A 27,180-nucleotide genomic window follows, 5' to 3' on the forward strand; every position below is an offset into this window, starting at 1 on the left:
CCGGAAAATTTATTTCTTTTTTCTGTGTCCATCTCTATTTTGTCTTCTTCTTAATTTTATATTATTATTTTTTTATTCGGTGTCCGGTATCCACATTGAAGTCTGATTAAGTTTAGATTTGCGCCGAGAAGTCCACATTGAGGGTTAAAGCGCTCTCTAACAAAGGCAACTCTGTATCCAAGAAGACTCAAATCCGAGATTTCGATTAAGGACGAAGGAATATTTAGCACTCCACCACAATCCTTATTGGTGCTCTAAATTTTATACTTGCGATGCAACGTTACATTATTTAGACATTGAAAAAGTAGTTTAATGATCTCCTCGACTATGTGAGATGAATCATAATATGAAATTATATGAGATAGAAATTGAAGTTTTATTTAGACAATTTTTAACTTTTTTTTTTACTTATAGACATAAAAAATACATAAGTTATTAAAACTATTAAAATTGTTCAATTTTTTTATACAATTTTACTAAATAAAAAAAAAGTTCGTAATAAAATATTAATACACTATCACAAAATTATTCTTGAAAAATATAATATTTATTGATCCAACTTTGTTTCAATAAAAAGATTAAACTGAACATGAGTTATAGTGTATCATTCTTAAAAAGAAAAGTAAATTTGAACATGAGTTGGTAAGAATGATAATCAGTTGTAAATTTTGTTTACATGTGAAATAAATGGTAAGACATAAATTTATTTATATTGTTTTATAAAATATAAACTTGTGGGCTCATTTTTTTATTTAAAAAAAAATGAGAAATCATGATATGAAATTTTCAAATTAAGTTTTTTGGAGAATTTGAAATTTCGTCTCATGATTAAAATTATGAAATGAAATCGCATGTTGAAATGCTTATTTCATCTTATGATTTGAGATCAAAATTTTGTGTGCATTTAGCTTCAAGTAATTTAATTGCCTAAATATTTTACAACATCGACTACCAACACATAAAATTCAAATAAGCTCAATTGAGAAACACATAAAACATAGGAATAACAAAGCTAGAAATATTCCTTCTAGAACAAGGCAATTAATTTTGATCATTCACACACACGGAAATATGGAACCAAAAAAAGAGCATCACTATATATACATACACACAAATTAAAAAGATGATGGTATTTCCTCAAGCTTGAATCTCAACAATAAAACTAGGAAAAAAAATTAAGTTACATCAAGTAATGATAGTTCTTATTTATTTATTTTTTCCCTCTAATTCAGAAGAGATGAGAAGAAGTAAAAAGTGGATTATCAACACTAGTAGAAGATGTTTTTTTCCTTGAGAACAAGTCTGCCACAAGTGGAATGATAGGCTTCTTCTTCGTTGTCTTCTTTTTTTCCTTTTTGTTCTTCCCAAGCAAACCTAGATCTGTCTCTCCAATAGTTAACATCTCTGCTAATGTTGGTGATGATTCCCATCTAACTTCCTTTTTCTTATTACCATAATCTTCATTATTGTTGAGCTTCACTGATTTTGCCGCTGCCATTGCACCTGTATGCGTTAGTCACAATATATGTATGTTGTTAGGGATGTGTTCAACTGAACTCATATTTTTTCATCGATAAATTAAATATCTCAATTGGGACTTCCTTAACTTTACAATCACCAAGAATAATTTAAGTATATGCACAATGGTGTCAACTTTATAAGTCCCGACTCCCGAGATATTATAGGTATCCTTTTTGTTTAGACGATAAATATATACTCATGTAAAAGATTCCAAAATTATTAGCAATTCAAATTAAAGAGTATTGTTTAGATGAATAATAATGTTAATATATATGTTCAAGTTAAAAATCAAAACAAAATTACTCTGACTCACTTATAATTTTTGTCCCATCATGTTTGAACTTTGCTAAGATAATTAAAATTATGGATCCGCCTCTAACCTGCATGAGTTGCTTCAGCTTGAGCCAATTTGGACATGTTCTTGTGAAGCTCCGCGTTTAAAGAAGCTAACGCGATTTCAGTTTCGGATTCTCTTGCTTTTAGAAGCTTCAATTCGGTCTTTGTTTCTTCCAGCTCAGTTTCTAGCTTCTTCAGTGCTTCCACAACAATAGGATCATCATTGTTGTTCAAATCTGGAGGAGGACTTGGTGACGAAGAAGATCTCCATGACGTGGCACTTGTAACAATATTTTCTTGAGAATTAGCACTTGTAGGAGAATAATTGTTATTATTCCATGGACTTTCTTGATTTGGAAACATGAATGGCTTTGGAGAATAGATTTCTTTAGCCAAGAATCGTTCACCGAAGATAGCTACGGCTTCTTTGACGGAGCGAAAAGGGCGTGAAGAATCCACCTTGGAGTGATAATCCATGACTGATGATGATAATTTTGGTGTTATTTCCATGGTGTTTGAAATAGTATTATATTTGTTTGAGAGGTTGAAAGGGGAGATCATATGAGACAATATTATTGTGATTGGATCATGATTGCTATAAGGTTGGAAGGTTTGATGAGTTTTCTTTGCTTTTACTTCAAATATATTCAGTTAAAAGAGAGATATTGATAATGGGGATTGGTCTAGTGTGTGGTGCAGGGTGGGGTGTACATGTACACTAATTATCAGTAAGTAGTCTAATGGCTAGCTGGTGAATTAGATATATATATATATATATATATATATATATGGATATAGGAAGATACAGTCGTTTGAATGTTAAGTTACAAGGGATTTTGAAGTTGACTCCTCAACTACCAAGCAAATGAATAAAGGTTTTTGATTTGAATTGCATCATGTAATTAAGACCTACTAAAGGGAGTAAATACGCTTTCTATCATAATTTTTTTGATATTCAGAGCTCAACCAACCAAAATGATTTTTGTATATCCATCGATCTCTACACAACTCTTAAATATTGATAAGATTAATTTTATATAGAATTTAACTCATATACAGACAAATGTCAAAAAGAATTTACTAGTAGAATATTAATGTATGTATTTTAACATGTTGTAATAAGTTATTTATCTGATTTTTCAGAATATATGTCATTTATAATAGACAAATGATTGACGAATTTATCGGTATAGATAAATTAATCTCGCTTGTGTTATGGTCAAGGACAAAATTTATAGAAGGACTTATATATCAAACTTGTGTCGTGTGGATACTAATATAAAAGAAGCTATTTAAGTATGCAATTAATATTAACGGTATGCAATTAATATTAACGGTATCAATTACGTACATACGTACCTTAACAAATTAAAAGAAATGCATGTCTATAAAAAGACATGACTCCATACATTATAATTTTTTACCAAAAAAATAGATGCTTGCGGTGGTTACATATATATTGCAGCCTTTTGTCTTCATAAGCAACATGCAGATTTTTGTTTCTTGTTTACGTAATTAAATGATTAGATATGAATTATGATCTTGTTAACAAAAATTGGAAACTAATTAAGTGCATTATTTGCTCGAATAAAATTGTGGTTTTGTTTTGCTTATCATCAAGAATTTTGCATCCAAGCTAAGATACAATATTAATAGCGTAACCTAATTCTTTCTTTTTTCAATTGTAGAATTCATTCGTTCAGAGGTAAGAATTGATCGCCAAATAACTACATACATAACTATTTAGATGTTTTTAACCAAATAAAATAATTAAACTTTTGCAATTTGAAATATAATCAAAGTAAAAATACATATAAATTGACTATGATTAGTTAAATATAGTGATGAATATGTACGAAAGACACACATATATATATATATTATATTAATGTAACATGGAATGCAAGTTTTTACCTACCTCCTCTTCTCTTCATTTATATTTTAGGGATGTTTAATCTTAATTATTACTCGAACTAGAATTACTCCAGTTTTTGTGAGGTCGGATTTACCCAAAAAATATAATATATGAGATTTGACTCCTTTTCATTAAATTTTTTTTCTCTATTTGCTCGAGTACACATATAAATAAATGACACTTAGCTTGTCCAATATAAAATTTAAAGGTTTAAATTAGATTAATTTAAAGAGCAACTTAACCAGGAGTTACTCTAAGATTTGTGTTGCAGCTAATTAACGATACGATTTGGCAATTAATGTGGTTGGTCGTGTTGTATTAGTTCTGAATATAATTATTGAAGTTACTCTGCAATAATAATTATTAGGGTCCCTAATTATTATAATGAAGGTTATTCATAATAATATTTGTGGAGATTAATTATAGTAATTATAATAAATAAAATAATAATAAATTATCATATTTTTATGAATATTTGAGCGAGCATCTTCACATTGAGATGTTATTTCTTAATGCGTACAAATGAGATCCTAATTATGATAAGAAATATTTAAGTAAGCCTCACTTAACTTGTGTGTGTGTGGTTTCTTCTTCTTTTTTTCGCAAACACATGATGTAAATACGACATGGTTGTTGTCACTCAATTTTGATCCTCCACAACGCAAATTAGCTATCGAGTTTCTTTGAATTTTGAACATTTTTGAAATAATTAGTTTTTCTAAAAACAAAGATATTTTCATGTTATTCTTAACTATTTTTATCTTTTTATAGATTTTAGTATAATATACATATTTCTATAACTATATCTTTGATTACTATTTATGTAGTTATTCAAAAATTATTTCAAAAAGTTTTTATTTTAAACTAAATACAATATTAGTTAGGTTAAAAAAAAAAAATTAAAAATTGTCAATCTCCCACATCAAAAATCCTTGAGGAATTTGGGGTTTTTGGAGCCTATATAAATGCTCATATTCTCATTAAAAATAAGGAAGATGTGGTATTTTTTTTAGCCACCCAAAGTTAGAAATTTTCTTAACTTGGCTAGGATTTTGGACTCTTGTTCCAAGCTTAAAAGTTGTGAAATTTTTTAGCTTTCAATCTATATTTTCCTTCGAGTAAATAGAAAATTGAAGTCAAAATTTAGGCTAAGAACAGTGCTCTTATAACGTCGAACTCACAAAAGTTCGAGTCTAAATTTTTAATTTTTCCTTTTATGGATTAGAGTTCTGTCAAGCTCTTGGATGGTGGTGAAGTCGTCTTCCGCTCGTTGTCTTCAGTCTCGCTGCCCGGAATAAGATAAAATATTTTCTCAGCTTTATTTTATTTAATTATTTCATGTTTTATATTTAGTTGATTCATAGCCTTTTTTAGTTAGCATGTATTAAGAATAATTAGATTAATGATATAAATTTCTTATAGTTAGTGTGTGTTAGGATTAATTAGTTAGCATGTGTTAGGATTATTTCATGAAAGCATTTAGTTTTGTTCATTTCTTTTTCAAGTAGTTTTCTTTGACAATATAGATTTTCATGTTTTTCAATTTCTTTTAGCATAATTTAGATAATAAAAATATACTTAAGATATTATTTAGTTAGAATTTTCATGACCTAGTTGATTTAATTCTTTCTTTAAATTTGAGTTAGTGTAGCGTATATATTAATTCTGTGTTCTTTAGTTACTTGAATATATTTATTCTTTCCTTTTCTTTATCTACATATAATATATTTGGTTAGTCACTTCTAGGATGCCCATCAATTTGGTACCTTAACATATCATGATATATTCCTTGGTTTAACTTAAAATGAGTAAATGCTTATATAATTTTATTTTGGTGCATGTGATATCGATTCGAGTTCATCTTTGAACTTCATCCTTGCATATTATTGAGTTTTGAGTCTTCCATCATCTTGCTCAAATTGCTGAAAATTGATACATGGAAAGAAAGCTAATATTCATAATTTGAATATTGATATTGGGTTGTATACACGGAATACAAGTAAAAAACAGTGTCTTATACACTGATATACAGTATCTTTACAGCCTGATATACAAGAAAATAATGATGTATACACCGATATATAGTGTATATACAGTTTGATATATAGTGATACACAGAAGATACAGGAAACAAACAGATGATATACAAAAATAATATTGTATACACTGTATATAGTATATATACTATCCGATATACAGTGTATATACACCTGCAATATACAGTAAAATTGTGCTTAAGGTCTAAAACGCAGATGGCCCAACAACTTAGTCCAAGCGTACAAAAACTAAGTGTCGGGCCATATTTTCATGTGTTATTTATTATTTATTTATATTGATTCGAATTGTAATAATTTATTACTTATGTTATTTATGCTTGCTTAGATATTGATTTTAATTTATTTTGACTTAATTAGATTCCCTAAAGATAAATCAATTCATGTTAATTTACTCTTTAAATGATTTTCTACATTTACTTAGTTACTTGATAAACTTTTACTTTCTTTTTATATACATGTATATTGTTTTTAATGTTTAAGTTTGATCATTTTTTAAAAATAATTTTAAAGTCTTTATTTCCTTTGAAATTAACATTTTCAAAAATTAGTAAAATAATTTTTCAAATCGTCAGATAATCGTGCGTTAGCGGCCACTTTGAATGCTTAACACCTTTTCAAAGTGGAAATAAGAACTTCGTACCTTTTTCTCTGAATTTTTAAGATTTAAATCTATTAAGGTCTTTTAAATTAAACTTTCTTAATTTCTTTAAAATTAACTGTCAACTTTTCTTTTCTAAAATTATTTTTTTCCTGTATAAAGTTGAAATTAACTTTAAACCATCTTTTTCCGACATAACAATAGTCAAAATTCTAATTTCATCATTTTTATGATTGATTGTTTTCAAATTATACTAACTACTTCTCCACCTATATAATGGGAAAATGACAAATATAATTCCTTACATCTAGAATATATTTGGATCTCTTAAATATATTTTTGTTAATTAAGGTTATTTAAATTATCAAAAATAATTATTTTATGTGATTATAAAGTCACGAATCGTCTTGTCCAACATATAGCTATAGTTAACGGAAAATAATAATAATACAGAGAATCATCACTTCAGATGAAAAAAACAATTCATTGATTTCTACTTTCTATCATGCTAAAATTAATATTTTCTTCATCTTAATTTATGTGATTGTTTGTGTATAACAATCTAAAAGTAAAAAAATATGTTTGAAAATTATATTAAAAACTATTCATATATTTGTATGACTATAAATAACTTTATTTAAAAAGAAAATAATAAGTTTTACAATAAATTATTTCTAATTATAAAAAATTATATATAATTCTTTTAAAATAGATTTTTTTATAAAAAAGGCATTATATAAATCAGCCACATCAAAATATTAATTTCGACACACGAAAATAGAGGTGTATAAGATAAATCATCAAATAAAATCGAATCGACAAATCAAGTCAAATAAAAAAAACTTGTTATTTGATTTGATTGATTTGACGTAAAAAAAAATCCGAACATTCTTAATTTAATTTGATATTAACAAAAAAAAATCAAATCAAACTCAAACTAAACAAGAAAATATTAATTATAATTTACTTAGTAAATATTTTTTAAATTAATTTATAATTTTGGATGTTTGGATATATTATTTGAACCTATAAATATTCACTGTTCGATGAGCACATGATTCAAAAAGTCAAATTTAAAACGCCAAATAAAAACCTAACCAGGGAAAAGAATTTTCCTTACTTTATCTTTTGGTAAGTTTTTATTTGATATTCTTTCTTTGGCGTCAGTAGCGGAGTCAGAATTTTTAATAAGGAGATTTAAAATCTGAAGAAGTAGACGCATAAACTAGTTAAAAGGGATTCAACATCTACTATTTATACATAAAAAAATTATTTTAATTATGTATAAATAATATAATTTTTCACCAAAGAAAATTCGAATGAAACCTAGGAACCGTGCGTCTTCTCCACTGTTTGGTGTAGTTGTTAATGCAATTCTGTTGCTTTGTAGATTTGTTAGTATTTGCTCTCTAATTTGCTAGTAGTTTGTTGATTTTAAAATATTCTATTTTTTTAAGCTTGTACACTTTCGTTTAATTGTACCAAATCAAGGAGATCAAAAGAATTGAGAAAATCAACAATAACAAACTTCATGCTTATTTAATTAATATATTTAATAAATCGACATAACTAATTTAGTATTTTTTTAATAAAAAATTAAATCAGTCCGACATATGTATGTCCACACAGAAAATACGTGAGTTAAGAACGGTACAAACGTCTAAGGGCCCGTTTGACCATGTGAGATGAAATCATGATATGAAATCATATGAGATGAAATTTTGTTTGGAGATGTAATTTAAATTTTAAGTTGTATTTTTTGCTAGAATATGCAAAAATTCATAACAAAAAATTGCTAGAAAATATGGTTTAGCTACGGAATTTGTTGGTAATCCCAAGCTATTCCATCGCTATAAAGCTTGTAACTAATTAAATTTTCTTGTAGTTTGTTGCTAATCCGTAGATAAATGAGATTATCATGAAAAAATTGCTATTTTAGCTACGAAATTTGGTATGTTGCTAATTCCTTGTTATTAGTAGTAACACTATCACAAAGCTATTCTAAAAAAAAATACAAAATTTATTGATCAAACTTTAGTTCAATAAAAAAGTAAAAATAAACATGAGTTGTAGTGTATTGTTCTTTAATATAATCTTCCGGCTCATTACAAATAATCTTCTCACGTTGAACATGCATTTCTCGATCGGATGATCAAGAAAACGAACCAACATTATTATTTTGACCCGTTTGTTGGTCAATGTCATTAATATCTATATTATTATGTTTATATTTTATAAATATTTCATCACTCTTTTGATGTTCTCACAAAAAATTATGTAGCAGTCCACAAGTTATGACAATTGTTACTTGTGTGTCAATATCATAATAGTTCATGTCTTATTTTACTATTCATAATCTATTTTTTCAAGCTTCAAAAGTTCTTTCAATTACATTGCACATAAATAAATATCTAAAATTAAACAATTCTTTAGTGTTTTAATGCTCACTTCACTTCCCATCTAACTTGCAATGTAACCCTAAAAAATCTTTTGTATTTTGAATGCGAACATCAACAACATAATATTTATTTACCAATAAAAGTAATATTTTTATAGAATTTTTTTTGAAAAAACATGTGAGAAATGAGATAACTTTGTATAAGCAAGTAATATTTATTCCCAAAACGATTAAAATTAGTAAGGGTGTAATTTAAAATTACCATATAATAGAAGAAAAGTGATAAAAATAATAATATCAACTATAAATTTTATTTACCTATCAAATAAATGATTATAACATAAAATGGTGAATTCTTTATTTTATCAAATCTAATTATATGAGTCAATTTTTATATTTTAAAAATATAAATTATGATATGCAATTTCAAAATCAAGTTTTTATGAAAAATTTTAATTTTAATTTTATGATTTAAAAAATCACATGTCCAACAGCATCTTATAAATAGGGGTTCACAACGCCTGTGAATTTTTGTCTCTGGTATTGTGCTCCTCGTCACTGTTAAATCTTCCATCACCATTCTTACTTCTTTCACTTTATTTACTTCTATATAAACAGATATGGCACCGAAGAAGAAACCGCAATCCAAAGGTAAGGGTTCTTCTTCCACAGGTACCAAATTGCAAATTTCTGCCGAGAACGAAAATAGGCTCCGACGGCTGTTGCTTAATTCCGGCCGGTCCACTCAGTCTCCGGCTACGACTCCGACTCCAGCAGATGATGCTCTCTCAAAAGCACAGAAGGCCAAGAAACTTCGTTCTATCTACGAAAAGCTTTCTTGCGAGGGCTTTTCCGACGATCAAATTGAACGCGCTTTATCCGCTCTAAAGGTACTAATCAAGAAACCGCCTTTTATCTCCAATCATAAAATTTAATGATCAATTTCATCAAAGAAAAATAAGTACTACTTATATCCTATTTAACTGTGTAATATCAAGAAAGGCCGTATATCTGCATATCACGTTATATGCATTATATTTATACATATTATATATACATGTAATTTCAAGAAAGTAGAATTGTGGTAATTTCAAGAAAGGTCATGTATATACTTTTTTAAAATCAATTTCATCAAGATTTTCTTTTATCTCATATTCAACTGTATAATTTTAAGAAAGGCCGTATTATATGCATATCAGGTTATATGCATTATACAATATACTTATATATACAAGGCAGACTCATGTAAGTTCAAGAAAGTAAAATTGTGGCAATTTCAAGAAAGGTCATGTATACGTATACTGTATTTGACACATAGAATGTGTTTCCTTTCTGATTATTTGGACATATAATGAGACACATTCTCTGTGCTGTATTGTTTTTAATAATATTTACCATTTCAAAAAAATATTACAAAGGAGAGAGCCACGTTTGAAGCTGCTTTAGATTGGCTATGCTTGAATTTGCGAGGAAATGAGCTTCCTCTGAAGTTTTCAAGTGGTACTTCCCAATTGAACGAAGGTATTGATGAAAGAAGTTCTGTTTAATTTCCAGAATCGGCGATAGAGAGGAGTTTTGCGTTAGGATAAATAAGTTAAGTTCATGAATATGCATTTTTCGCAGGTTCTGTTGGTATCATATCAACTGCTCGAGAAGATTGGGTTCCTTCAGCAGATTCATCTGTGGCAGAAGTTAAAGATGAGAAAATACCTAAAGTTTCAGTTCTGCCGAAGGGTCGAAGTGATAGTGAATCTCTACGTACAGTTGAACGCGCACAAGCTGATTGGATCCGTCAGTATATGGAACAACAGGAAGAGGTATTTATACAGTTCTATTTGATACTTCTAGTTTTACTGGTGGGTACCATAGGTTCTGTGGTGCAAAACTACTGCACTGTATCTGATTTCAGCTTTTGTGAATTATTTGTCTACAGTGAAACTAAAAGGTAACTGAGAAAGGTTCTGCAGGGGAGTGCATATGCCTAGTTAGCTACTGCATGTTTTACATTTCTAACTTATTTCTTTGCTCAGCTAGCTGTTGTCGTAGAAAAACTTAACTATGATACATGATACAGAATTAGGGCATGATGCTGTCGCCCTCCTAGATTTCATCATTTCACTTGCTCTAGTTTAATCCTTATACTTTTTGCTGTTTTTGGTTAGCTCCCTGAGCTGAGTACTGTAACAATGTATTGGAGCTACATCTACTTATCTTTGTGACTTTTGCATCCTTTGATGCCATCAATGAAACACCTTGCTTCATCAAAAAGAAAAAAGAATTAGGGCACGAGTCCTAACTTATGGCGACTAGACTTCGTCAAAATCTATCTTTAATCCCATTTCAATCACAAACAAATTCTCTATTTTAAATCTTAAAGTGCCCAATATTAAAAATCTAAAAGCCACTGGAATTCAAAGTGTGTAATGCTGAGTCCATACATTCTTCTTTTACTATGCATTTGCAGGATGAAGCTGAAAGTTGGGAATCTGGTTTTCTTAACGATGGTTCCCTAGAGCAGGTAAATCTCATGGCAATTTTTTCCATGTTTCTACACTAATAAAACATCAGGTCATTTGCTTTGTGTTACACTGCCTCTTTAGTCATGACTATCTGATGATGTAGGGTTTCCTTTTATTGGTATCCACTGTCCAGTTCATTGTAATATGTTCAGGATTTAGGTTGGGTTGGTGGATGGAGTGGATATATGGTTTACATTCTTGGAAGGCTCCTATGGTTATTTCTCTTGCGGGAATAACATGTTTATTGTAAAGTTGAATCTAGATATTGGAACAGTTAGTTCCTTAAATCATTTCCCCTTTTTCCTGTTGTAGCGAATTGAATTTTGTCTTATCAGAGTAGATATAAGGTCTATATCCCTCAAAGACACTTGCTACTCGAAGAATCTAAAAAGCATGCTACTGTTCTTGATTCATGTTCTGTTCGTCAACAGGGCCCGCGAAAAAAAAGTAGTATTGAGTCCATTGTCCAAGACTTTCATACTGCTAGGCTGGAAGCTATTCATGCAAAAGAGCGCGGTGACAAAAAGGGCCATGAACAAGCCAGCCGAACCATTCGGAAGATCAAGCAGGAGATATCTTCTCTAGGTTGAAACCTTTGATATTGTGCTTTCATTTCATTACTATAGCATGTTTAACTCATGACATTTATTATAGGACTACCGGATGATATCCTGGAATCTGCACATGAAAGTGCTTCCGACCATGCCGTGTTAGACATGTCCTCGGAAAAACTTGAGGTTGATGATGTTACTTCACATAATTTCAGAACGTCCAATATTCAAGAACATGAGATAGGAATGGATGAAGTGGCTGTCAATAACAGCTCTAATGAGTTCACTGAAAACAATCCATCCAGTGTTCCTTTAGATGACAAGGCAGCTTCAGGAGGAGAACCAGAAGATGTAGAGCTTGGTGATTTCTTATTTGAAGAAGATTCCTCCCCTGATGTGTCGGCTACTGTACTAGAACTGCAGAAGAAAGAAAAGATGAGAGAATTATGTAGTCAGAAAAACTTAGAGAAGTTAGAAGGTATATGGAAAAAGGTAAAAGTTTGGTACCTGATCTTATGAGTTAGTTGTAAATTTTTTCACTCTAGACTATAATCTTGAGCACCTCTTTAGTTACCTAAAAAACAAAGACGATTTGGAGCTCCTCTGTTGGTATAAAGAAGGATATAATAGAATAAAGATGCCTGGTCAGTAGTTGTAACTTAAATATGGTAACCTCTTCTAAGTGAAGGAAGTATGTTTTCTTTGTTTTCCTTTGCTATGTAGTTAGGATAAGGTGTAACTTGTCTCTATGTTTATTAGCTTTGAAACAACCGATAGTGTTATTGCACCAAAGGGTGTGGCCTAACAGTTAATGAAGTTGGTAGAAAAGACCAAGGTTCAAATTCCAAGACAGAAAAAGCTAGATGATCTCTTCCAATTTGCCTATTGCCTTGGTGTGCTGAGTTATCCGGTACCTGTGTAAATGGGAGGTAGCAGATATCCCTTGAATAGTCAAGTGCGAGTTAGTTGGTACAGAAATTACTATTTCAGAAAAAAAAACAATGGACATTTTTATTAAGGTAAACTGATACTAGTAAGAAGGTTAATCTACAATGAGTCCGTATGGACTTCGTCTGCAGCGTGAAGTTAAACCGCTTCCTCCATTAACAATATGTGATGCAAAATGTGAACCATGGTAGACTTGTGTCGTCCCTTTTCTTCTTGAGGTCTTCTTACTTTTGTTCTTAAGTTGTTGTTCCTTTCCCAAAAGTGTTCCAACTGTTGGCATAATTGCAGGGAGATCCACAAAAGATTCCAAAGGCTTTTCTTCACCAACTTTGTCAAAGATTAGGGTGGGAGGCCCCAAAATATGCGAAAATACCTGGAAAAGGAAATATTTCAAGTTACTCAATAAGTATAATGCGCAAAGCCAGTGGGAGAGGTAAGAGCAGAAAAGCTGGAGGGCTAGTAACAATCGAGCTTCCTAGTCATGATCATGCTTCTTCTACTGCTGAGGTAATGTCTAATGCTTTGTTGATACTGTTTTTGCATTTGTTGCAAGTCCATAAAAAAGAAACGAAAGAGAAGTTAGTGATAATTGCAGTTCTACTATTTGGTCGTTACACAAAGTTTCGGATTGTGGGTGTAAAATATACCCTAATAGGAAGAGTTGCATGTATTCACATCAAAATAGGAGTGTGTTATTTATCCCTTTGTTTCTTGTAAGATAACAGTTGAATATTTTTATCAATATCTACATTGTTTGTCCCTGTAGTTTTTTCTTTTTTGATAAAGTAAGTTGTTCATTGATTGCCATCAATAAGATGCAACGATTAAAAAAATAGACATGCTTAGCTCTGTTTGTACCTGTAGTTTAGTGGACTGAATTTTTGTTCAGATCGCCATATGTCAGGGCCTCTAGGCACTACTAAATAATATTGAAAATCTTTGGTGTTCAAGCCATCAAACTTATTATTTGACCTTTTTTCTGTTTAAGCTTTTGATCGATTTCTCTGGAGTTTTTCCGGTTTTCTCTGTAGGCTTGTTCAATTTGCACTTTGATACTGCCCAAAGCCAGACTTTGCATTTCAGATTATCTTTTTGCCTTTAAGACACCTTGGAAGGTTTATCTGGAATAGATGTTAGTTCATAACCTCAAAGATTTGTGACATTATGGAGAAGGTCTTAGGGATATCCATATATGGTCAGAGGCCGTCTTTAAACATTAAAGTAAATTATGGTAAAGGCAGATTCTTCTGATTTCTCTCTTCCACTGCTAGATTCTCTCTCTTTTCCCTTTGTTTCTCTCCTCTGTAAATTCACTCATCTTCTTTAATTTTCTGGGAGGATTTATAAATGCCTGAGCTAGAAGAGAGTTTGCTTCTGGTCCAACTGCAGTTTCAACTGGCAGGAAGAAACAAAATCTACCATCCAACTTTCAGAAGTGTGCAGAGAAATAAAAAACTCTCTGTTGTTGAACACTAAGAAACTGTGAACTTAATTACAGAGGGCCAGGACGGCTCTTGAATCTGCTTGTTCTCTCTCTCTCTCTCTCTCTTTTTTTGTGTTGTGATGTAAAGATTTATTGATGTGATGGAGAATTTCCCTGGTATACAAAAAGTAGAGAACTTTACACAAAAATCTGTTTCTCCACAACAAGCATCCGATCATTTCTAAACTAACTCAGATCTCATGGGTATATATTGGACTTCACCATGATGTGTTCTCCACATATATGAACTCTCTCTTTTTACTATTTTTGTGAATAACATGTACTTATTAAAAGAAAAGGAAAATGTGAAATTATAGAAACATGAAGGGTAATGTGACAACCCCACTTATATTTAGATTAATGATGCTATTGAAGTGCATTATCCTGGCAAGACAAGAAAAGAAATACTGTTCTAGGAGCTTTTGCTTTCTGTGCCATAGGTATGTATTGGACTTCACCATGATGTGTTTTTACATCAGTCTTAACCCTTTGTGGATCTCCCTGTTTCGTAATGTTGGTAAGAGGCAGTTCATAGAGCTATTGTTTTCTCTTCTCTATTTGCTTTCCAACGGTCGACTGGACTCTTGCCATAACTATGATGTCATTCTCTTTAAAAAACATACGATATTTTTTTTTCTAAAGAGGTCTTACTTAAATCTGAAGGGATTTCACGTAATTGCAACTTTGATGAAAATACAATCTCAAGTTGGTAGTTTGGAGTGATCAGTGTTCAAGCTTATAAGGAAAAATTATAGTGCAATGACAAAGGGGGTTCACAATCTATTTTGGTTACCAAAAAAAAAATAAATGATCAGTGGTAAAGTTTTAATAGAGCACAAGGGGTAAAATGGAAATTTCTGGGCTGAAGCTCCAAAGGAAACCAACAATGAGGTATTGCTTCCCCCAAGTCAGTCTGTCTAGTCATCAATATCTGTTTAGAGAATCATTTGTGCATCAAAAGTATCCAAAATTAACAATCATTCATATAAAATAAATTGGAATATGCAGAGGTTTGTTGTAAAAACACTTATTAACTCTTTTTTAGTTTGCTATGATTTTTGTTTTGAAATGTGAATCTAAAACATGGTTCTTTCTTTTTTGAACTGTGATTTGCTCAGGATGCCCAAAATAGAGTTGCCGCCTATGCTCTCCATCGCTTGTTTCCAGATCTCCCAGTTCACATGCCAATTACCGAGCCATATGCATCACTTATTTTGCAGTGGGAGGAAGGTGATTTTTTCTAACTTCACGTGCAGTCAAATGTTTAATATTGATATTATATTAAGCATTTTGGTAACTCAACTTTATACTTCACCCTGATCAAACCGGTCTCTTGTAGCCATAGAGCCCATAATTGTTTATATAATCTTTTTACTGCAAACCTTACATTGATAAACAGTTTTGTTTTTAATTGATGAAAGTTTTCATAGAGAGGTACCTATTCACTCAAAAATCTTGGTCCAGAGGTAAAACTTATGCTACAATGTCTATGGAGACAAGGAAAAAGAGGGAATTTATTTAAAGCATCTCATGAAAATTATTACCTGATAAAAAAGAAAATCCCACGAGAAAAGAATAATTCCTCCAAAATTTATTTTAACCCTTAAATGGTTTCGCTGATGTTAGGCAGCATAAAGGTGTAGAGATAGTTATTCATGTTTTAACTTGTTGCTTGTCTTCTTTCTCTTCTGTTACATTTTTTTTCCGGCTGATCTCTTAGCGGCACCTCTTTCATGTGCATGTTATTTTTTTTGGGACAGGTGATTCCATGAAAGATATTGTGGATGATCAAGTGGAAAGAAGGGCCTATTTTGTGGATTCATTGCTGGGTGCTAGTGGTTCAGAAACCATAACTCTTTCTGATGTGTCCAATAATGCTAGCAAAGAAAAGTTTTTAGAGCCTCACACCATTGAAGATAAGACGGTGCCTGTTGATTTTACAGGTGAAGTATGCTTGTGGATTCTTTTCTGGTTTGCATCAGTGAATAACTTGAAATTGTGACCTATTTTCTTAAAACACTGCAAAATGTATACATCTCTTATGCAGCTGGTATTGGTAGTTTTTGAATTTCTCTTTTGCTTTATTTTATTGATTTTGTGTCAACTATGGATCTAGATTAAGACTGGTTTTCAAAGAATTGCTGATATAGTAAGTCTTTAGTATTTGGTGATTGTGTCCATCTACATTTTTTTCTTTTCTGTTCATTAGCTGGCAATAAAAGATTTATTCTGACTTCTATTGCAGTTCAATCTGTGCCTTCCTAGCGTAGATTGTTTTCATTGTTTCTTCTTTTGGGGAAGATATGACTCTTTTTTTTGATGAAGTAATGTGTTTCATAGGAAGGCCTCAAGGAGATGCAAAGTTACAGGAGGCTAATTACAAAATAACAAAAGAGTAGGAGAACATTGTTTGCCCCAAATACAATGTCTCAATCAAGAACGGAAGTGCTAATAAAATCCAAAAATTGTACTGAACTAGTTACTGGGGACAACATTGTCCAACAAAAGAGATGAACTAAACATTTAGCTTTAAGATAACGGCTTGGAGTTGAGATGCTATCAAAAAACCTTCTGTTTCTCTCATTCCAAAGGCTCCAAAAAATAGCAGGGATCATCAACCAGGTCCTCTTGATGGTCTTATCAACTTTCCAACGACTCCAACTCACATATGCCTCTGTCAGATCCTGAGGCATTACCTATCTTAATCCAGAAATGCTGAAAAACAAGTTCCAAAGGCCAAAAGCTTCTGGACAATGCAGGAAATGGTGGTCGCCTGTTTCCATCTGACAATTGCTAAGATAGCATCTGTTTATCGGTTGATATCCTTTCCTGTTTAGGTTATCTATAGTAAGGCTGGCATTATTGAGGGCTAACCAACTGAAGCACATGATCTTTGTAGGTAGTGCCCTCCAAATCAATTTCCAGCAAAATAAGCGAACTAATTGTCTCGTGCTGTGGAAAATGGAAGTATCTCAAACAGATTATGTTTTCTGTTTAGTTATAGGTTCAGCATTGCCCTTAAGGAGGAGTAAACAGTGGGTTTTAGTTATTGGCTGTTACAACGTCTTGTATACCTGTTAGTTTTTGCTGGTTTGGAGGCATTTGGGAGTTCACTGCTCTTTCAGAATGTAAATGGTTGTTTTGCTGACTAATCTCTTTGTTTTTCTGCAGCCAAAAATCTCCGTAAAGAAGCAGAAAGTCTCTCTCTGAAAAAGGAGCAGGAGGGTAGGAAGAAATTGAAGAAGTACCAGGTCAGAGCCTTGGTAGTTCTATACTACTAAAATTATGTGGCATTCTGGATGAGATTGTGTTGGTGCTGCTGTAACTTTAAGGCCATCTACTATGGAGTTGTCATTCATTTTGGTCTGCTTGTTACACTTTCACATAGATAGGCATCACAGATGAATAACATAGATTTGAATGATGAAAGAACTGGAAAGAGGACAATGAACGAAAGGTAGAAAAGATCCTAAAGACAGAAGAAAAAGAACCAGAGGGCTCTAGCAGTTGCACTTTGGGGGTGGGGGTGAGGGTGGGGTGGTGGGGATTTGAATTCTGTTGCAAGCTAGGGTTTCAATTACTATATGTTTCTTTACATTTTTAGTTTTGACACAAGAGGCTCTTTTTCGTTTTGTTGTAGAGGTTGTCTGCAGCTTACTAAGCCTAGGTTGGTTTCTCACTTTTACATGTTATTTTGCTGGAGCTTTCATGACTAACAACTGATCTGGGGCAGTTGTTCAGTGGGATTATGAGGTTTCAGGTTGTCTGCATACGCTGTAATGGTGGTTAGAGTGTATCCAGCCTTATAGCATGCATTTCCGTAGGATTCATTACATAGTGGCTTTCCTTGTTTCCCTCTTTTCTCTTCATAATTTTGATCTTCTTTTTAATTACTTTTATCATGGATGTTACTTACCTCTTTGTCTGCTTCAATTTCTGAAGATATTTAATTATGTTCTCCATGCAGGAAATGTTAAAATCACGGGCTTCCCTTCCTATTGCTGGCTTAAAAGGCGAGATCCTGCATTCACTGGAGGAGAATGATGTTTTGGTCATTTGTGGGGAAACAGGTTGCGGGAAAACAACTCAGGTGTTGAATTCGTAAATTTTGCCTTTATCTGTACCGAATCACTTCAATACTGTGGTGAGGTGCAGCTTTCAGTTATGTTTAGGTGCTACTAGTTATGTGCTTTGGTCCTGTTTTTCCACTCTTTGGAGAACTTTCTTTCCCTTGTTTCATTGCAATGATCCTAGCTTGAAGTGTTTTGTCAAATCAATCTTTTTTCAAAGGGGAATAGCACATCAGTGATTCTAATTTTCAGATAGTGAGCTGTGGAGAAGATCCAACTCACCTAAACAATTGCTAGAGAAATAAGTGTGGCAGAAATTGTCCCAAATAAATGTAATTGACTTAAGAAGTCACCAAGATGATTTTTGTGTGCAATGGAGGGTATCCTATAAATTCACATTTGTATCTAAAATCATTGAAATCTTACATTTTGATTTCTATAGGTCCCTCAATTTATACTGGATGACATGATTGAATCAGGACGTGGGGGACATTGTAACATTATATGCACACAGCCAAGGAGAATTGCGGTCAGTGCCAATGTTCATTAACCATATATTTGCCTGCACTGACTGAAACATTGGCTCTGTAATTCACTTCTTTAATCATCTGCTTGTTTGATTCAAAATAAAATGTAATTTTTTCCACGCACCTGTTCTGCTGACATTCTCAACTTCTATGATGTCCGCGGAGCTGCCAATTTTTTTGCAGCTTTTAGCTGGTTGTGCTATTATTTCTGTTGTTGTCTGTTGGCTATGATAAAATTTATTCTTGATGAGGCCTTGTACCTTTCGGTGAATCTACGAATATTGGAACTTGTACCATTACTATTGTTACTCCGTTTGACACTTCTACTGGGTGCGGAACCCTCCAATACTTATGGAGATTTTACAATTTACGTGCAGCCATATTCGGCCTTTGAGAAATATATTTGATGCATTAGTGTTCCTCCTCTGTAGCTTGATGCCACCGTTAAGCTCAATAATAGTGGAACAAGTTCCGTGGTGCCATTATTCCGGTTGTTGCCTGTGGACTATGATAAAAGTTATACTTTATGAGGCCTTGTCCCTCTCGGTAAAGTATACAAATATTGAGACTTGTTCCATTACTATTTTTTCTCCATTTGACACTTTTATTGGGTGCGGAAACCATTTTATATTTTTGGAGGTTTGGCATCCGGCCGTTGAAGATATACATGCTCACACCAATATTTCCTTGAAAATGTTGCCTTGTAAGATAACTCCATAGCATCTTGTAGATTCTTGCTTCTAGGTTATCCTACCTTTCCGTAACCTTGTTTTACTGTGTATGAAGAATTAAGGATTAATGTTGTCGTTAGTTGAATTGTAGGTCAAAGTTATTAGTTGGATTTCAGTGAAGCACTCCAGTTAAGTGTATCACATCAAGGACAGGGCTTATTCGAACTCTTGTATATTGGATCACCTACCATATTATATGAAGTAATCAAACATATTTGAAGAACACATGCATGGAATTCAGAAATTTGATTAGATAGTTTTTTCTTTATCTTTTTCTTGCTAATTTAGGTTTTCTGCAATAGCTTAGTTGAGATTGGAGGCTCTTCCTCTTCACTTTTGTTGAGATGTCATTAGGCAATTCTTTTGTCTTGCTCTTTACACCCACATATTAGGTTTTCTCTCACTTAACAATAAGATTTGCTGATTGTCATTTTCTCTTTGCTAGGCTACTTCTGTGGCTGAAAGAGTTGCTGATGAGCGTTGTGAATCTTCGCCAGGTTCAAGTGAGTCCTTGGTTGGTTACCAAGTTCGCCTCGATAGTGCAAGGTATTGCTTCCGGCTTCCCAAAGTCTTCATTTATACATGGATACATAATCCCTTCTCCCAAGAAAAAGGATACAAAATCATGAAATTGGATGTCCTGTTGACTCAAAAGTTGCTTGTCTGGAAATTGATTTATATTACCATTTTAGTGCCAGCGTAGCTACCAGTGCTTAGAAAAAACAGTCAGTTATCTCTGCGTGGCTGGATGTATGGATTCTGCATCGTCATTTCACTTGGTTTGTGCATAATCATTTCATTCGATCACTTTAAACATGTTTTAATCAGGTCTACAATGCATGACTCATGGGAGGAGCTTACAAATAAGATATTGCTCATTGGATCTGAGAAATGGAAAGATTTAGGTGTTGAGTTTTACGATACTTGGGTTCACATGGATAGCCAATTTTGTGCATCAATGCTCTGCTACTTTTACAACTCCCACTGTGATTTGCTTTTGTTTAGTCAGAGATCTGAATATTCCTGCTGAGTCATGTTCCCTTAGATTTCCTTAAGCATTGCAAACCTGTTTTCTCTTTGCTTTTTATGGGTCTCATTGTCATCATATAAGGACATAAGAATAAGTGGTCTACCCAGAATAAGTATCCTTTTATATTCGTGCTTTAAAAACTATCATCATCATTAATACTGAAATATGATAATGATTCTGTTATTGTCTTGTGAAGTTGTGATTGTCAAATCAAAACATCATCTATTAATTTTTTATCCTCTTTCAGGAATGAGAGAACAAAGCTCCTTTTTTGTACAACTGGCATTCTTTTGAGAATGTTTTCAGTAAGTCGCCTACTAATTATATTGCATGCTTACTGACTGCATTGTTCTGTGTTTTGAATTTATCTGTCATAACGACATACTTTGCCCATTTTACCTTTTTTTTTATTTTTTTAAACAGAATGTCAAAGTAGTGGCCAATATCTTTTGGTGCAATTAAATGTATTATTTTGCAGGGAAATAACGACTTGGCTGGCGTTAGTCATATTATTGTTGATGAAGTGCATGAGAGGTCACTTCTGGTGAGTTTTTTGTGCACTGCATGACATGTGTTTATGAATTGTGGCGACAAGTATATTTAATTTCCACTACTGGCTTGTAAAATAGATCAGGCTATCAAAAATTGACCACGTGAATATGAAAGCATGTTGTCTAGATTTTCTTATGCTGATTTTGATGACATTAGGTACCTACTAATGGTGGCCGACTAGATAAAGACCATTGCTGTCTGGTTGGTTAGACATGTTAAAAGTTTTAGGAAAAAGGAGAAGATAAACTAAACCAGTGAAATGCGTTGCATGACATAGTCTCAATTAGTATCCATCATGATAATTGGTTACGTCCATACTAAATCATGCTCCTATTTGTTTTCTGATAACGTATATAATTTTGTTATGACGGGAAAATATCTCGTTTACAGACAATATACCAAAAGGCGGAGAACCTACAGTAGAATATGATCTCCCCAAAAAACCACCCAATTTTTGTTACAAATTGAAATCTCGTGGGTGCATTGAGAGAGGAATAAAAGAGACAAGAAATGAGAGTCTATTTTCTTTTTAAATGCTCTCATATTTCTTTCTTTTCATAAGGTGGGAAACATATCATGTCCTTCGTCATCTCTAAAGGCCCATTACTTACCTTATTAAAAAAACATACTGAGAATTATTAATTTGACAAATTTGGAAGAACTGCACATGGCTATGAATTCTGGAAAGAAGTAATCAAATGACTTATACTTCATTGGGCATTAGGAGGATTGAAAAAAGGATTGTTTGCTTGCTGCACATTCTTTCAGAAGCCCTTCCATTTTTCGTCATTTGGTTGGTGTACCACCGGTGCTAGTGCTGCCAAATTTAGGCATACAGAGAAGCTGCTTCGTGACTGAGCCTCCAGTCAGTCACTCAGTCTGACTCTCAGACATCAGCGAGATGCTTATACTAGTTGTTTCTGAAAATCTAGCTTTGACGTCACACTCCTCGTTCTGCAAATTGTTGAATCTATAGGCAAATGCAGAATGCTCTTGCTGGACACCCCATTATATACCCTTTATTCTAGTAATAGAAAGGATGGCTTTCTTTGTCTTCTGTCACATTCATTTAATTCTGAAATCCCGATATTTTGTGTTATGATAGTTAGGTGCCACTGTTCTCATCTTCTTGGAGAGATCAGCTATGGTTCATTTTCATTTCCATGAGACCCTCTTTTTATTTGCTCACTACTCACTAGATGACTAGGACCATCAAACTGAAGAGGGAAATAGCACTTTTTGCTGTAGTTTACTTATATACTGGCAATCTCTGCTTCTTCCTCTACTTTGTTTTATATTTAATGGATATAATTGGAAACCAGTTGGAAGAAACACTAACCTCTTTTAAAACCAGGGTGATTTTCTGCTCATTGTCTTGAAGAGTCTCATTCAGAAGCAATCTGCCCTTGGTACGGGAAAACTGAAAGTTATACTCATGTATGGTTTCGTTTCGTTTATCAATATCTTGCAGCCATTATCTTGTTCTGTGTCTTTTATTATATTTCTGACTGCTCCGGGAACAATTTTTTTTTGTTTTACACATTATTTAGGTCTGCGACAGTAGATTCACATTTGTTTTCTCATTACTTTGGCAACTGCCCTGTAATTACTGCTCAAGGCCGAACACATCCTGTTTCAACTTATTTTCTCGAAGATATTTATGAGAGTATCAATTACCGCCTTGCATCTGATTCTCCTGCTTCTTTGAACTATGGGACATCTACTAGGGAAAAGGTATTTCAGTTTACCTGCCTTGATTGACATTTTAGATGGACTGAAATTTGAAATTGTCTTTCTTTGCTAGATATGCTCTCGTTGGCAATTTCTGGCTTCTGCTTTGGAACTATTTTAAAGTTTTCTCTTATACCAATCTTTACTTTTAGCTGAAGTAATTTCTGATCAAAATCAATTATTAGTAAGGAATAGATCCTGACAAACCATCGGGAGTGTTGCTCTGATTTTGGCTTACAGTTGAAGTTGATCTTCCTTATTGACTTGAAGTTTGGTGTGTTAGCTTTTTGTTTATGTAGCTCAAGAGCTTTTTATATCTTTCCAATTGGGTGAGTGCAGAATGCTCCTATTGGCAATCGTAGGGGGAAAAAGAACCTTGCCCTCTCTGGTTGGGGTGATGAATCGTTGCTGTCTGAAGAGTACATAAATCCCTATTATGATCCCAGTAATTATCAAAACTACAGTGGACAAACTCAAAAAAATTTGGTAATTGTTTCTTAAAAGTACCTCTTCAGTGATGCTAATTAAGATCCTAAAAACTTTACTGAAAGAATACTGTGATGAACCATCTCTCACTATCTCAGAGGAAATTGAATGAAGGCATTATTGATTATGATCTTCTTGAAGATCTGGTATGCTACATTGATGAAACATACCCTGAGGGTGCTATACTGGTTTTCTTACCGGTAAGTTCATCCATTTAACACTTATTTATGTTTTAATTTTCTCTTTTGAAGTTCTATGTCTGCATAAGAAAGGAAGGTTGATTTGTGAATTGTGTTCTGCTGAAGGGGGTTGCAGAAATACACACCTTACTCGATAGACTGTCTGTCTCCTTCCAGTTTAGTGGACAGGCTTCTGAATGGATTCTTCCTTTGCATTCTTCTGTAGCATCTGAGGATCAGAAAAAAGTGTTTATGAGACCTCCAGAAAACATTCGTAAGGTAATGTTTTTTATTCAATCGCATGTTCTTTCATTGTAGACATTTTTGCTATCTATTCCATCGTATGCATGCTGTCTTCTTCAATTTGGGTTCTTTCGCCCCTCTGCGCTTTTCTGTTCTCTTTCATGTGTTGGTTGTGCTGTGTCTTGTGTTATTAATCTGCGTCATTGTCTAAACACAATTAAATCAAGTAATTACTCCCTGAAGGCTAAATGCTTATTATCTTTATATAGCTTGTGTAAACTAACTACTGTAACTAGCATTGAAGGCTTCTTGAGTTTGGTCGGCTCTTTAGCATCTTAATTTCTTTTTGTATCAGAGCTTACAATTCCTCACTTTTGTAACTTTTGCATCTTCTTGATGCCAGCAAATGTAATTCTACTTGCTTCATTCAAAAAAAAAAAAATTAATTGGTGAAAGGCAATTTGCAATCCCAAGCAAATGTTCCATTCAAGCATTTTCAAGGGGGCAAATCATTCTGAAAAATCATCAAAATGAATCCCTGCACTACAGAGGGAAACAACAATTTGCTTGGGATTGCAAATTGCCTTTCACCAGTTGATGAAGCAACAAGCTTACTGTCTTCATCCTAGCTCTCCCATGTTCTTACTGCTATGTCATTATCAAAACACTTGCTGCTCCACTCCTTACAGAGAGGCCTCATCCTGCAACTACCACTTTTCAGCTTTTGTTGGCGACTTCCATTCAAGTTGCATCGAAACCCTTATCTACTGACATAATTCATTTATAATTTCAAATGATATGATTGGCAAGTTTGTCATCTGCTTGTGTGACTGGCATCTGAAGTGCCACACGATATAATAGACTTTAATTTTACTCTGCTTCACATCCGTCATTGTCAAGTAGTGCCAGTATGAGTGTATGACATCCTTTTATTGTTGCTAGTACTATCTTCATAGAGAGCTGTGAAAGGGAAACCTTTCTTGATGTCGTTTAGGATGAAGAACTATGTTAGGAAATTTCGAAGGGTCTTACATTTGAATCTGAAAACTGCACCGGCAATTTTCTTCTCAAGAGTCATTCGTAAGAATGCATATACAACTATGTCCTGTATGATATTGACGAATGGAAAGGTCCGACATGGAACAAGCTCTGTTTATTTTATCTTACTTCAGATAATGCAGAAAATTATTATATCTGTCTAGATATGCATGCTCATCATTTACTCCATGTTCGACTGTATTCAACTTCAAATTGAGAGTTGTACATAGAGTCTATGAAAAACCCTCTTCTTAGTCATCACCGGATTTTGCCTACTTTTAAGTGATTCATTTACTTATTGTTCTGTATTTTTGCTTGGTAATTTACCGCTTCCAGGTTATAATAGCTACAAATATTGCAGAGACTAGCATAACCATAGATGATGTGGTTTATGTGGTTGACTCTGGAAAACACAAAGAAAATCGCTACAATCCGAAGAAGGTAATTCTTCTGCTTTCTTTCATAGAAAATGACAAGGCTGATTATCTCAGAGGATTGTTGTCTCAACAAAATGCAGCTTATGTTGCATGTTTGCTGTTCTGTACTACATGAATATATCTTACATTTGAAATATTTTATTTCATCTACTTTTTTAGACTTTTCAAGCTCTGACCCGCAATACAAGTGTTACAACAACTCCATCTAGATAATAGCTGCTGCCTAGCAGTACAGCTATAAACAATGTGTGCATGTAACCATGGAGGCATTTTCAATCTTAAGTTTTCTCTCTTTCATATTTGGATTTTTGCTTGTGAATTAGAAATTGGCTGAGAGATATGTTCAGCATTGCAATTTGGATAGAAAAATATTTGTCTATATCGGCTATGACTAGGTCCAGAAGCATCATCAGAAGGGAAGTTTCAGCGCACACAAGTATTGTCATCTCTGATAGTTAAAATAAACGTTCAAGTAGATGTATGACTTTGGAAACTGGTTAGCCGATGAAGTAGTTTTGACAACATGGAAACCACAGAGGAAAAAATTGTAATTTTGCTTGATGACGAGGTTAAGGCATAATTGACTCTTGTATATCATCTGGTTTTCTAAATTGGGCGTTTAGTTTTGAATAAAGTGAAAGGCCTTGGTCCTTTAGCATGCAATATATAACCAGCCTGTTGGGCTTTTATTGCTGAACTCTAAAAGACATGATTTACTTGTTGGGACCTCTGCTTTTATGTGTTTCATTTAAAGAAATGTCAATTTCTTTGCTTTTTGTCTCCAGAGTCTGGTGCACCAGTAATCATGTTTTCTATTGTGTAAACTTCTTGGTTTTAGAAATTGTCAAGCATGGTTGAAGATTGGATATCTCAAGCAAATGCAAGGCAACGTCGAGGCAGAGCTGGACGTGTAAAGCCAGGAATCTGCTTTTGTCTTTACACTTCTTACCGATATGAGAAGCTCATGCGGCCTTACCAGGTGCGGGGCATTAGTGGGTTTTACTCATTATTCTATCTGGTACTTCTGTTCTCCATTTCAGATAATCCTCTCTCTTACATCGCACTGATGTTTAGTTTGACCTTGCTAGATCCCGGAGATGCTGCGAATGCCGTTGGTGGAATTGTGCTTACAAATCAAATTGCTATCACTTGGAAACATAAAGCTATTTTTGTCTATGGTGATTTTTTTTTATAAATTATTCAGATGTAATTTAATGCATTTTGTTCCATGGATTTTCTAATCATTTTTGTCTTCCAATCTGCGTCCTTTTAGGCTCTTGAACCTCCAAAGGATGAGGCTATTATGTCAGCAATTTCTTTGTTGTATGAGGTATACTCCATGGTGATTAATCTGTCTTTTGGTTTCTAAGCATTAACATCTGCATGTGCTATAATAACTGTAAAGATATGGTAGCTGGGCCTAACTCAACCCCAAAAGTTAGCTCATGAGGGGAGGATTGTCCAAGTCCATAATGAGTCCAATTTTCCATCCCTCTACCGATGTAGGAATTCTTAACACTCCCCTGCACACCCATACCTCAACTGGAGCGTGACACTATAATATGGGGGCCCAACATCGGTGAACAAAGAATTGGGATGGGCGCTCTGATGCCATGTAAAATTAGGTTTTGGGCCTAATTCACACCCCAAAAGCTAGCTGAAAGGGAAGAGGATTGCGGATTGCCCAAGGCTTATAAAGAGTTCACCCATCTCATCAACCACCAATGTGGGACTTTTGTCATTGTTCAACAGACATCATAAGTCAATGGCAGGATATGGAAGTTGAGTTACTCTCCCAGGAAGAACAATTCATAAAAAATGTTGATAAAA

At 33.3% G+C, this 27,180-nt stretch overlaps 2 protein-coding genes across 4 annotated transcripts in view; one reads left to right on the forward strand and one right to left on the reverse strand.

The window, feature by feature from the left end:
- Positions 1-1,113: 1,113 nt before the first annotated feature.
- On the reverse strand, positions 1,114-2,575 carry LOC129885883 (WEB family protein At3g51220). Of its 2 annotated transcripts, none has more exons than XM_055960348.1 (2): positions 1,902-2,575; positions 1,114-1,491 (listed from the first exon to the last, which is right to left on the reverse strand). In XM_055960348.1, exons 1-2 carry the CDS (start codon positions 2,416-2,418, stop codon positions 1,229-1,231), a joined length of 780 nt encoding a protein of 259 aa, XP_055816323.1. In that variant the 5' UTR covers positions 2,419-2,575; the 3' UTR covers positions 1,114-1,228. The 2 variants fall into 2 exon arrangements, with proteins under 2 accessions (XP_055816323.1, XP_055816322.1); XM_055960347.1 differs by having other exon boundaries at positions 1,114-1,503.
- Positions 2,576-9,374: 6,799 nt separating this feature from the next.
- Positions 9,375-27,180, forward strand: part of LOC129885884 (DExH-box ATP-dependent RNA helicase DExH7, chloroplastic-like) — a 29,053-nt gene continuing 11,247 nt past the window's right edge. For both annotated transcript variants that reach the window (XM_055960349.1, XM_055960350.1), the window contains exons 1-24: positions 9,375-9,715; positions 10,244-10,346; positions 10,449-10,642; positions 11,290-11,343; positions 11,776-11,929; positions 11,999-12,387; positions 13,132-13,350; positions 15,445-15,556; positions 16,087-16,269; positions 17,498-17,577; positions 18,294-18,416; positions 18,839-18,925; positions 20,100-20,200; positions 20,932-20,989; positions 21,163-21,228; positions 22,591-22,673; positions 22,787-22,970; positions 23,307-23,453; positions 23,552-23,653; positions 23,759-23,911; positions 25,250-25,354; positions 26,189-26,329; positions 26,439-26,528; positions 26,624-26,680. In XM_055960349.1, coding sequence (XP_055816324.1) covers positions 9,446-9,715; positions 10,244-10,346; positions 10,449-10,642; positions 11,290-11,343; positions 11,776-11,929; positions 11,999-12,387; positions 13,132-13,350; positions 15,445-15,556; positions 16,087-16,269; positions 17,498-17,577; positions 18,294-18,416; positions 18,839-18,925; positions 20,100-20,200; positions 20,932-20,989; positions 21,163-21,228; positions 22,591-22,673; positions 22,787-22,970; positions 23,307-23,453; positions 23,552-23,653; positions 23,759-23,911; positions 25,250-25,354; positions 26,189-26,329; positions 26,439-26,528; positions 26,624-26,680 — 3,255 coding nt within the window. In that variant the 5' untranslated portion in view covers positions 9,375-9,445. The remainder of the gene's footprint in view (positions 9,716-10,243; positions 10,347-10,448; positions 10,643-11,289; positions 11,344-11,775; positions 11,930-11,998; positions 12,388-13,131; positions 13,351-15,444; positions 15,557-16,086; positions 16,270-17,497; positions 17,578-18,293; positions 18,417-18,838; positions 18,926-20,099; positions 20,201-20,931; positions 20,990-21,162; positions 21,229-22,590; positions 22,674-22,786; positions 22,971-23,306; positions 23,454-23,551; positions 23,654-23,758; positions 23,912-25,249; positions 25,355-26,188; positions 26,330-26,438; positions 26,529-26,623; positions 26,681-27,180) is intronic.

This window comes from Solanum dulcamara, chromosome 4 (genome assembly GCF_947179165.1).
Source record: "Solanum dulcamara chromosome 4, daSolDulc1.2, whole genome shotgun sequence".
NCBI lineage: Eukaryota > Viridiplantae > Streptophyta > Magnoliopsida > Solanales > Solanaceae > Solanum > Solanum dulcamara.